The sequence below is a fragment of the Solanum dulcamara genome, chromosome 4 (assembly GCF_947179165.1).
Source record: "Solanum dulcamara chromosome 4, daSolDulc1.2, whole genome shotgun sequence".
NCBI classification, from domain to species: Eukaryota; Viridiplantae; Streptophyta; class Magnoliopsida; order Solanales; family Solanaceae; genus Solanum; species Solanum dulcamara.
The window spans coordinates 2,934,150-2,945,951 of NC_077240.1; the positions used below are offsets into that span (position 1 = coordinate 2,934,150).

Consider the following 11,802-nt stretch of genomic DNA (forward strand, 5'->3'; position numbering starts at 1 on the left):
AGTAGGGGTAGGCCGAAGAAATATTGGGGAGAGGTGATTACACAAGACATGGTGCAGTTACAGCTTACCGAGGACATGACCCTAGATAGAAGTGTGTGGAGGACCCACACTAGGGTAGAAGGCTAGTACATAGTCTCGTTATTCTACACTATTAGTAGGCGCATTAGCGCACTATAATTTCCTTTGTGGGGACTCAGATTAGGATAAAAGGCTAGGTGATTCATCCTTTGTACCATAGTAGTTTTAGTTCTGCTCATTGTTTATTGTCATTTGATTTCTGTATTGTATTGCTGTTTATAGTTGTGGCGCCGTTGTACTTTGACTATCTTATTTATCTTATCTTATCTTATTTATTTATAGTAGTTAATACCTCTTTCTTCCCCATATCATTCTACCATGACTTTCTCATTTTTTTCCTATTCCTTGTTTTCATCTTGTTTTCGATATGCTTGTCCTTATCTGACTTTTTATCTCGTTTTCCTCTCTTAAAGCCGAAGGTCTTTCGGAAACAGCCGCCCTACCTTTCAAGGTGGGGGTTAGGTCTGCATACACTTTACCCTCCCCAGACCCACATTGTAGGATTATACTGGGTTTGTTGTTGTTATAAATTAATTCATTAAAAATAAATTTTAAATTTTAAAATTAAATTATTTATAAAATATGAAAATATGTCTTTTTTAAAAAAAATAAATTGAATAGAAAAATATGTTACATAAATTGAGACATAAAGAACTAGCTATGTTACTTCAATTTTTTTTAATCATTAATTCTATTGAGTTAGAACCAGCTATGTTGTTATAAGGTGGAGTGTTGGCTGATTAAGAGCTCGCATGTTCAGAAGATGAAAGTAATTGAAATAAGGATGCTAGACGGATGTGTGGGCATACTCAAATGTCCTAGTAAGGAGGTGTGAGAGATTAAATATTGTGAGGCTAAAAAAAGGTACAGTAGTCGAATAACTAATGGGGAGGGATGGTTAGACAAGACATAATACACCTACAACTTATCGAGACATGACCCTAAATAAGAGGATATATATTCGAGGATTAGGGTTTAGAAGGTTAGTAGGTAGTCGAACATTCTATAGTTCTCCCTATCAGTATCCTACTATCTCAATCTTCAACTTTTTATTACATTTTGATTAAATTATCGTATTATTTGTTATTGTTATTGCTATTATTATTTTTCTCATTACTCCCGGCATAACTTCTTTACTAATGTATTTCTTTTTCATACATATTATTTTATAGTTCTCCCTATCAGTATCCTACTATCTCAATCTTCAACTTTTTATTACATTTTGCTTAAATTATCGTATTATTTGTTAATGTTATTGCTATTGTTTTTTTCCCCATTAATTCCGGCATAACTTCTTTACTAATGTATTTCTTTTTCATACATATTATTTTTGTATACAATTATTTGAATAGAAGATTCTTCAAAAACAACCTTTTTATGTTCTTCATACTTTACTGTGGAACTACACTAAGTATTTATAATTATGTTGTTTGACCTCGAAGGAACTTGAAATAAACTCAAGAAAAATAAAGAACAAGACGCAAGACTTGGTTCCTAATTAACCGCCGGGTCAACAACGTGATTGCTGTTTGATCAACCTTCAAAAAAACGAAAGGCTTCACAACTTTTTAAATTAAACACCTGTCATTGATTAGTTATATTTAACTTTGATTAGTTAAAAATAAGGAAGATGGACCTTCACCTAATCTAGGATTACTCAGATTCCAAAACTTCAAGTCTTGTTCACATGCACCTGATTTGCTGATGCTGTGGAAACAATAAATAACAGCGCCAAAATTTCAAGTCAATTGTCAGAAATACCCCTCCCCCTCGTACCTCATTGTCAAAAAAAATAAAATTCAATGTTTTGGACCAATTCAAAGTTCAAAAGAAGCCAACCATCAGCCTCAGTAATAGTGAGGTGTAGTATTTTTTAGACGTTTTTTCTTGGAAATGTTTACTAAACGCGTTGATCACGATTATTTTTTTTTAGAAAAGTATTGTGAGTTTGATGAATTGAGAAGGAGAAACGGTCTACGCCAAAAGAATTGGAAGACTTTTTTGTGGTCTCCAGTCTTGAAGTTCTACTGGTAAGACTGAAGTTTGAAGACCAGAAAAACACCTTATATTCTCCAGTCTTAGCTCTCTACCGCCCAAAAAAGTAAAGAATCAAAAAGAGTTCGTATTTTGGCGTTTGGGTATATCAAGAATCATCAGTCGACACAACTTTCAAGTACCCTTTTTGGATTCTTGGTCATTTCTACTGGTAAGGCTCAAGTTCAAGTCCAAATACTCCTTATATTGCAATTACTGTATTTTTCAGTTTCCATTTCTAAGATCTTATTTATCCCTTTTCCCCAAAATAGGAAGGAGCAAAAGGGTTTGCATTTTGGCTTCTGGTTGTATCAAGAAACAGGTTTTTATGGGGTGTGATCACCAGTTGATTACAATTGTTGAGTACCCTATTTTGGTAGAAGCCTAGGAGTAAAGAAAGTCTCTGTCTATTAATCATATTGTGGTTGATGGGGTTTTGAGCTTAGGACTTTGGTAACAACTATGGCAGCAATCTTGAAAAGTTTTTTCCCGGTTTCTTCCTCTAAAAAGGAGGATAATCATGATGAGTTTGATGTAGAATACTCCTTTGCTGAGGAGTATTGTGGTCCTCCTGTTAGTTATGACATTCCTCAGGTGGTTCCGGTTGATGTACACCGGATTCCAACTGCCTCAGTAGTTGCTACTGCTGCTATGTTGAGTAAAAATTTTTCACTACCAGTTATTGAACCGATTGTCAAGAGTGATACCAAATTAATCAAGAATCAGAAGTCAAAGGAGTCAGATTTAGGCTCTGCATTAACTTCTGTTTATGTTGATGATGAAAAATGTGTCTTAGAATCAGAGTGTGTTGAGAATGATCATGCCTGTAGAGCATCAGATGGAATTGAAAGTTCTAGTACCTTAGGATTTTCCGACAGTCATGATAACTCCCGTGAGCTGTCAGGAAGTTCGGATATCGAGGACCTGGTAGATGAATGCAAGGAAGAAGTAAGATTTGTGAGTCATCCGAACTCCGTTGGCTTAGAATCTGAGGAACCAATTTTGAGCTCTCCAGATGTTTCCTTAAAAGTATTGTCTTGTGAAGAGGTGGAAGATTATACTGATGAAGTTGCTGTCAACCAAGGTAGCAGAACAGCTTTTGTGACTTTCTGTGAAACTCAATCAAGTGATATTTCTACTGATAGTGATGAAGAGGAGCCAGGAATGTTTCCCGAAAAACCAATCGTAAGCAGTGATTCCAACAAGTGTTTTTGGTGTCATAAAGGGAAACGATTCACTGAGAGGGAAGGATGCATAGCTTGTGGTGCAAAGTATTGTATCAATTGTGTGTTGAGAGCAATGGGGGCAATGCCCGAAGGAAGAAAATGTATTACTTGCATTGGTTACCGTATTAATGAATCAAAGCGAGATTCTTTAGGTAAGTGTTCTGCAATGCTTAAGAGACTGTTAAGTAAATGGCAAATGGATGAGATCATGGAATTGGAGAAGTCATGTCAAGCTAATCAGCTTCCACCCCATCTTGTGAGCGTGAATGGGAAACGTCTTTCCCTTAGAGAGTTGGTCGACTTGCAAAGCTGTGCATATCCACCAAAGAAGTTGAGACCCGGGAAGTACTGGTATGACAAGGTGTCTGGTTTATGGGGAAAGGTGAGTATTAGTTAGATCATACTCTCCTTTTTTTTGCCATTGAAACCTTAATCCTGTTGTTTGTCTGATATTTTTCTTGCTTTGGCTTAATAAAACAGGAGGGACATAAGCCTTGTCAGATAATTTCTCCCCAACTAGCTGTTGGTGATGCAATTAAGAAAGATGCTAGCAAGGGAAACACAAATATTGTGATAAACAATCGAGAAATTACGCAAGTAGAGCGCTTTATGTTGAAGGTTTGACTTCTGAACTAATTAAGTCTTCTGAAATTATGAATGCTTGCGGTTGGAGTTCTTAGCATGCTGTCAAATCATTTCAGCTGACAGGAATAAACTGTGAAGGAAGCGTTTGTTTTTGGCTCAGTGCTGATGGATCCTGCCAGGAAGAGGGTATGAACAATGTAGTTGGAAAAATGTGGGACAAGGTTGGTTTTTGTTCATCCATTCACTTCTTTTGACAAGTTTCCATATTTTTTTCTTATATTCTCCGATAATCGTGATCTTTTGACAGACTACACACAAGCTGCTTTGCTCTGCCTTGAGATTGCCTCTTCCTCCTGAATCTGCAAATTCTTCTGATGAAGAAGTTGGAAGTGGAATGGATGCAGGTGACCCGTGCAGCACAGTTACCAAAAAACTAAATAAACTACTTCTTGCTGGTTGTGATCAATCGGGAACAAGTACTCTGTTCAAACAGGTACAGTATGGGTGGAACATTTCACTTTAAAAGAAGACATTTCTGTATGTTTCTTTGGATTCTCAATTGATAGACAGCTTAACTAAATCCGTGTAGTTTATTCATCGGAATTGCATGTATAAGTTGGTTACTTACATAGTTATGCTAGATCTCTAATAGATTGCATGGCGTGGTTACTAATGAAGTCAAAACTGCAACTGTTTTTTTTTCTTTCTTTTTATCATTGTAGTCTTCTCCTGGCTTATGCTAATAAGAACCCACTGGATTTGATTACATATTTAATTATAACATTCTGAATGAAGATATATGTTTTCTGATTAAATGCATTTATATCACTTAAAATGTATAGAGGATGAGTGATTCTTGATAATATATGTTGCTAAGACAGGCGTTTATTTCTACTTCAGGCCAAAATTGTATATCGCGTTCCTTTCTCAGAAGAAGAGCATCAGAACATTACATACACGATTCAAAGAAATTTGTATCGATATATTGCTATACTCCTCGAGGGGCGTGAAAGATTTGAAGAGGAGTACCGTGTTGAAATGAGGAAAAAACGGCTTGATGAACCTGGCCCTTCAGGTATAGAATTTTATAGTTGTTCCTGACCTCCGTATGAACTGAGCTTTCTGTTACCTTTTGTCTCTACTTCTTAAGAAATGTAATGTCACCTGTTTCTCAGAACCCTCCTTTTGTCCACTTAAGTCTGCACTGCCTTTTACACTAACATTGAGCAATTGAGTAGTACAAAGACTGATATATAGAATTCTAAAGATGGTGATGTCGACGATTTAAAGACTGTTGATCTAGTGCTGCTATTGTTATTTTATTTACTATTCTGAATATAGTTCTTTTACTTCTGAGTTACAAATCATTCACATGTTTTTCACAAGTATTGCTTTTTTATCACAAAGAAGAGTACAAAGAGTTTTAAGTTTTCTCATTAACTATACTGTAAAATTTTTGATTCAAATCACTTGTATCTATGAAATTAAGCATTAGTATCTATAGCTAGATTTTGAGTATCATCTTTGTTAACAGCTCTTCCAGACCTGATTGAAGAAGAGAATGTCTATTCCATCAGCCCTAGACTGAAAAACTTTTCAGATTGGCTTCTTCAAGCTATGATGTTAGGAAATTTGGAGGTCATTTTTCCTGCTGCCACCCGAGAGTACTCAGCCGTAGTTGAGGAGTTGTGGAAGCATAAAGCATTTCAGGCCACATATCAGCGGAGAAATGAGCTACAAATGCTTCCTAGAGTTGCCAATTATTTCTTAGATCATGTAGGTTACTCTGTCTTATGCCTCATTCTCAGTTAGGGATTGATAAGACATCATTTTTCTGTTCTTTGTTTCCATCTACAACTTATGAAATTATTGTCCTTGGTAGGCTGTTGAGATTTCAAAGGTAGACTACAACCCTTCTGATATGGATAAGTTATATGCTGAGGGCATAACTTCGTCCAATGGGGTAGCTTGCATGGACTTTTCGTTCCCTAATCCAACTCAGGATAGTTACATGGAGGCAGTTGATCAGCATTCATCCTCAATGAGGTCAGCTCTCTCTCCCTCTCCAAGTTACAACTTCCATAAGAGTACTTGCGAGCTGATTGCCATCAACTCATCCTTTTGCTAATGTAGGTACCAACTAATAAGAGTACACGCGAGCTGCGTAAGGAAAAACTGCAAGTGGTTGGAGATGTTTGAAGATGTTGACCTTGTTATCTTTTGTGTTTCCTTGACGGATTACACTGAAACACTGAATATCTGGAGGATTACAATGGAGTTTGCACAAACAAGATGATGGAAAGCAAGAAGCTCTTTGAGAACATCGTCAGTCATCCAGCTTTTGCCCAGAAACACTGCCTCTTACTATTGAACAAGTTTGACATACTAGAGGAAATAATTGAGGAGTCTCCCCTTTCTGAATGTGAATGGTTTAAGGACTTCAATCCAGTGATAAGTCGTCATCCCAACAACAAGACCAGCAACAACAATCCATCATTGGCTCAACGTGCTTATCATTACATAGCTGTGAAGTTTAAACGCCTATATAATTCCATAACAGCGCGAAAGCTGTATGTTTCACAGCTAACTGCTTTAGAGGCTGATAGTGTTGATGGAGCTCTTAAATACAGTAGGGAAATTCTCAAGTGGGATGAAGAAAGGCGTAAAGTAATGCGTGATTGGACAACAGAGAGCCCTGAGGCTAGCTCAACTCTGGAGGCCAGCACAACTACATAGTTATCATTCTTTTGTTGAGTCCACTTTGCCTTTTGGCTGTACATAGGAGGAATTCACTTTACTAAAATGTACTAATTTTTTTCCTTCTGCAACAAAGATGAGGCTCTCTTCTGCAATTTGCAGATACAATCTAGTAAAAGGGCATTTGTCATTCAATGAGATATTCATTCTTTTTAGCTTAACTAATAGGCCCTTGCTTCGACTTTGATTTTTACAGACTAATACCAAGATCCAAACAACTACTAAAATTAAGAATAAATGATAGTATAAAGAAAGAAATTCTTACATCAAATACACATACAATAACATTTATACGTAAAACTAGTATAAAACAATGTAAGAAGAACTTTATAAAATACTACAATAAGGTACTTGATGGTTTCAACAAGGTGCAAAACGATCTATTAGCAAGCACACTGTTGCTTCACACATTGTGTTATCATTTTTGCTCTCTGTCATGTCTGAAGAAGAGGAAGAATTTTGCCTTTTTGTGCTTTCGTCCATTTTTTCCACTGTTTTTTTCTTCTTCAACAAAAAAAGGCTTTTGGCTCTAACCTTTTCACTTATCTTTGTTATCTCACAAACACAAGCATCAACTACTGCTGCCATTTTCTTTCTTGGAAAACAAAGTTCCTCTCTTTTTCTTTTTTCTCTTGCTTTTGTAATCTTGAAAATATGTAAAACTCAGATATGAAATTGAAATGAGAAAAAGGGTCTACTTATAGAGTAGGACATCAGAAGGTTGGGGCGGAGTGGTCCTGGTGGAATAGAGTGGTTTTTAGAGAAAAAATCTATAGGCAGAATCTGCCCATCAGATACAGGGACTTGGTATATTATATTTTACTAGAATATTCTCAACTTTTATACCTTAGTTTGAGAGTATATGCAATAATTTTATGAATATTCGGACTGAGTTTTCACAAATTGTAACTGGCTTCAAGTCTGAATAAATTGGAGGACTCATTTCTGGAGCGGTGCTATTAACAAGATTTTTTTTTTAATATTCGGACTCGAATTCGAGATATCTATGGTAGCTGAATATAAACTGATTACTCAATTTTCTTAAACTAAAATCTATTTATCTGGAGGTACATAAGCACCAAATTACAGTATTTTATCAATAAAAAAAATATTTGAGTAATATTTTCATAAAATGGGATAAAAGCAAAAAGTGAAGGGAAGAGAATTGCAATTTTTTTTTAAAAAAAGAGATGGAAGAAAAAGAGAAATGATAAAAGAAAATGACTAGCTTGTTGGTTTCTTAGTTTAGGACCACAAATGAATTATACTTGGTTTACTCACTCTATTACGCAGAAAGTTGTAAAATAATTGACAAAATAGTGTTCCATAATGCTACGCTTCTATAATTTATATTATTTGCAATGATAATATATTGAGTGAACTATTTCTACATTTTATTTCACATGCCAATTTGGTACGATCAATATGTAAAAGAATCTGATTCATTGAATTATCGAAAGGACACGTGTCATAAAATTTAAAGAGTTAATTGAGGAACTGAAGTTGGAGTGATCCCCAAATCCCATGATTAATGGCATTTTACTTTGTTTTTATTCGATGTATAACTTATCATTCACTTGAAGGATGAAAATTAAAATTTATACAGTTAGTATATTCATTTTTCACTACTAGGGAAAAGTGAGTTGAGCACAAGAATAAAGAAGTGGATAAAAAGGCCAATTCCATAATAGTGTTGTAAGGTCTTATCCAAAACTCTTCAAATAATGTATCTGAAATTATTGCAAAGGCTTCTAGACTGTTGAGGCGACTTTCTGGACTTTATCTAAAGATAAAATACATGTCTAGCCGATTGAATTCATAGGATTAAGGTTTGGATAGAAATTTGATCGAATCTAATAATTATGATTCGGACATTATATTTATTTATAAGAAACTTATTTAATATAATAAAAATTAACATTTAAATCGTAGTTCCGCCTTCCTGGTCTTGATTGGTATGACCTTAATTTGCTTTTATCTATTTGGCAAAAAACACTTGTTACTTTGAAGGTTAGGAAGAACCAAAGTTATGATGATAATCGTTAAGTTGGGATCATAAGTACTAAACAACAAGCTAAATGATAGTATATAAATAAAAAAAGAAGAAAATCTTAGATCAAATACATATACAAGAACATATATATATATATATACTAATAATATAAAATTACAAATGTAAGCAATTATATTAGAATTAGGTAGTTGATGGTATCAACAAGGTGCAAAACGATCCATTAGCAAAAACACAGTTGCTTCAGACATTATGTTGTCATTTTTGCTCTCTGACATTTCTGAAGAAGAAGAAGAAGAATTCTGCCTTTTTTCACTTTCTTCCAATTTTCCCCCTGTTTTCTTCTTTTTTAACAAGAAAAGGCTTTTGGCTCTCACCTTTTCACTTATTTTTGTGATCTCACAAACCCATGCATCAACTACTGCTGCCATTTCCTTTCTTGGAGAACAAAATTCCACTCTTTTGATTTTGTATTCTTCAAAATATATATAACTCAGATATGAAATTGAAAAGGGAAAAAGGTTCTACTTTATATATATAGTATGAAATCACTGGGGTGGGGTGGTCCAAGTGGAATTACAAGGAAATAAAAAATATTCTATACGCACATTTCCTCGGTTCATACCTTTTATTGAGACAAGTGGATTGAAAATTTATATTTCTTTCTTTAAATTTTGATTTATAGAATTATTTAAATATTTATATCAATGGAGAGATAGCAGATACTTAATGGTACAACCTTAATTTGAACACCAACACTATAAAAAAAGAAGATCGATACTTATATATATTGCAATTTCTTCTCATTAAAAATATTTTGAGAATTATTTAAAAGTAGGGAAATGATAAACATGGAAGAAATTGAGAAAAGTATAAATAAACTGACAAGTTTGGACCACAAAATAAATTCAAAAAATCTACTTTGTATTACTACGTAGAAAGTTCTAAATAATTGACAAAACACTGTTCAATTTCTACGGGCGGTGCTGCTGGTAAAGGCCTTCAACCACGTGATTGGTCGCCTTTAATTCTTCTTGTTTTTTTTTTTTTTTGTTGAATTAAACCTATTTATTTGAATCTTGAAAAATAAAAAAAATAAAAAAATCTTTGACTACATTATTACAATGAAGTATACAATGTTTGATTGGAGCACTTAATGAATTATTGATATTGATATTAAGTTCTAATTAAAGTACTGATAATTCTATAATAAAAATAAGTAATAAAATCTTTTATTACATTATTACAGTGAAATATAGAGTGTTTGATTGGAACACTTAATGAATAATTGATCTCGATATTCAGTTCTAATTAAATTACGAATAATTCTATTAAAAACAGTAATTTGATGCATAAAATATTTTGTGTCGGATAATTCTATTACAAAAATAGTAATTTGATGCATAAAATATTTTGTGTCAGCTGCAAAGTAACATATAAGAAAGATATTTAGCTGGGTGATCAATTTCCAACAATCCTCTTCATAAATGTTTTATTTTTTTAAAATCAAATTCCCTTTCAAAGCTCTTGATGCTTGAAAGTAGTAAATTTCTTTTTTCATTGTTTGGAAATAGTAAACTTAAAAGTTTTTTTATTTTTTATAATAAGAATAGAAGTGAATAAAAAGTCAATTTCAATCAAAAAGGATTATTCAGATAGTAAATATTTTCTATTTTAAATTTTAAAATTGTAAGAAAAGAAGTAGAGCTCACAAGAAGAAGAAGAACCAATCCTAATTTAATAATTGTGTATGATCTTATCCAAAGCTTATTCCAATAATGTTATCTAAAATCATTGCATTCCAACTCATAACAAAGAGTGCTGACAGAGGTGACTTTCCAGACTTGATTGCTATATATGACCTTTTCTAATTATCTATTTGCCTAACTTTTTATTTTAATTTTTGTTTTTTTAATTTATTTTTATCTATTTGCCTAACACTTGCTGAGTTGTGATGATAAGAAACTTCCATTATTTATATTAATGAATAAAAAGCAACTCATATTTCGAGCACTGTACCATTATTAGAGAAAAATATTGTTTTATTGATTTGGATAAGAACTAAGTACTCACCCTCTTCAATTTATTTTTCGATTTTTATTTAACACGGAATTTAAGAAAATAATATTTTTTTTTGAATCTTATGATCTTAAACTAAATATATATGTAGAATGTATCAAAATGTCATTTAATCTTTATCATGTAGAAAATTGAAATCAAAGAGTTATCAACAAAGAAAATAGATAATTTTTATAAAACAAACAAAAAAAGACACAAGACAAATAATTGAAATGAGGAGATTAGTATTTAAGATAACTATCCAAAACGTGGAAAAAAAACACAAGTAGTTTGTAAAATGTTTAGTTTTAAAACATTATGGAATATGAGTAAATACTAATACTAACATAAATTGTTGGAAGAGAAAATTTCTAGCTTGAATAAAAAGATTGGAAACATGGCATCAACGGGGGTGTAGCTCATATGGTAGAGCGCTCGCTTCGCATGCGAGAGGCACGGGGTTCGATTCCCCGCACCTCCACAACGACTTTTTTAAAACAAGCGACGTACATTTTCATATCGTCATCAAAAGAACAGTCCTCATTATGATACAATTAAAGTCAATTTTAGTATTATATTTGGCAAAAGTACAGGTAAGGTCCTCATACATTTTACACTCCCAATAATTCATTTATGAGATTACACTGGACAGTGGTGTATTTATATACTAAAAACGGAACACGTGAATTCGTAATCTCTTTATAAATTTATATATTTTATATATATATTTTCTAAAATTGATATAATATTATTTGCTTACGAGAAGATTACTATCCATTACAAAACAAAAAATTACGTTCAACTTCCCCTTGATATTTTTTTTTCTCCTTTCGTTTTAGTAGTGCACCCATATTTTAAAAATCCTAAATTACATTGGATATATAATTGTTGTACAAAACTTTAACTTAACCAAGATGGGTGACCCATACCCTCTTAATATCAGCAAGAACCACTTCAGTGGTTGAATTGGAGTCATTTGAGTAAATGGGTTCAGCAGCTACAACTTGAGCCTTGTTTTACATGACTAACTTGGCATACTCATAAATATCACAA

At 33.2% G+C, this 11,802-nt stretch overlaps 1 protein-coding gene and 1 non-coding gene across 2 annotated transcripts; both read left to right on the top strand.

Annotated features, from left to right (window-relative positions):
• The first annotated feature begins 1,977 nt into the window (after positions 1 to 1,977).
• On the top strand, positions 1,978 to 6,841 carry LOC129885492 (extra-large guanine nucleotide-binding protein 1-like). The gene is made up of 9 exons (XM_055959780.1): positions 1,978 to 2,284; positions 2,385 to 3,720; positions 3,819 to 3,956; positions 4,040 to 4,144; positions 4,231 to 4,416; positions 4,824 to 4,998; positions 5,458 to 5,699; positions 5,806 to 5,969; positions 6,057 to 6,841. Exons 2-9 carry the CDS (start codon positions 2,575 to 2,577, stop codon positions 6,217 to 6,219), a joined length of 2,319 nt encoding a protein of 772 aa, XP_055815755.1. The 5' UTR covers positions 1,978 to 2,284; positions 2,385 to 2,574; the 3' UTR covers positions 6,220 to 6,841.
• Positions 6,842 to 11,157: 4,316 nt separating this feature from the next.
• TRNAA-CGC (transfer RNA alanine (anticodon CGC)) lies at positions 11,158 to 11,230 on the top strand. The gene has a single exon. It is a non-coding gene; the product is annotated as a tRNA-Ala (tRNA).
• The last annotated feature ends 572 nt before the right edge of the window (positions 11,231 to 11,802 follow it).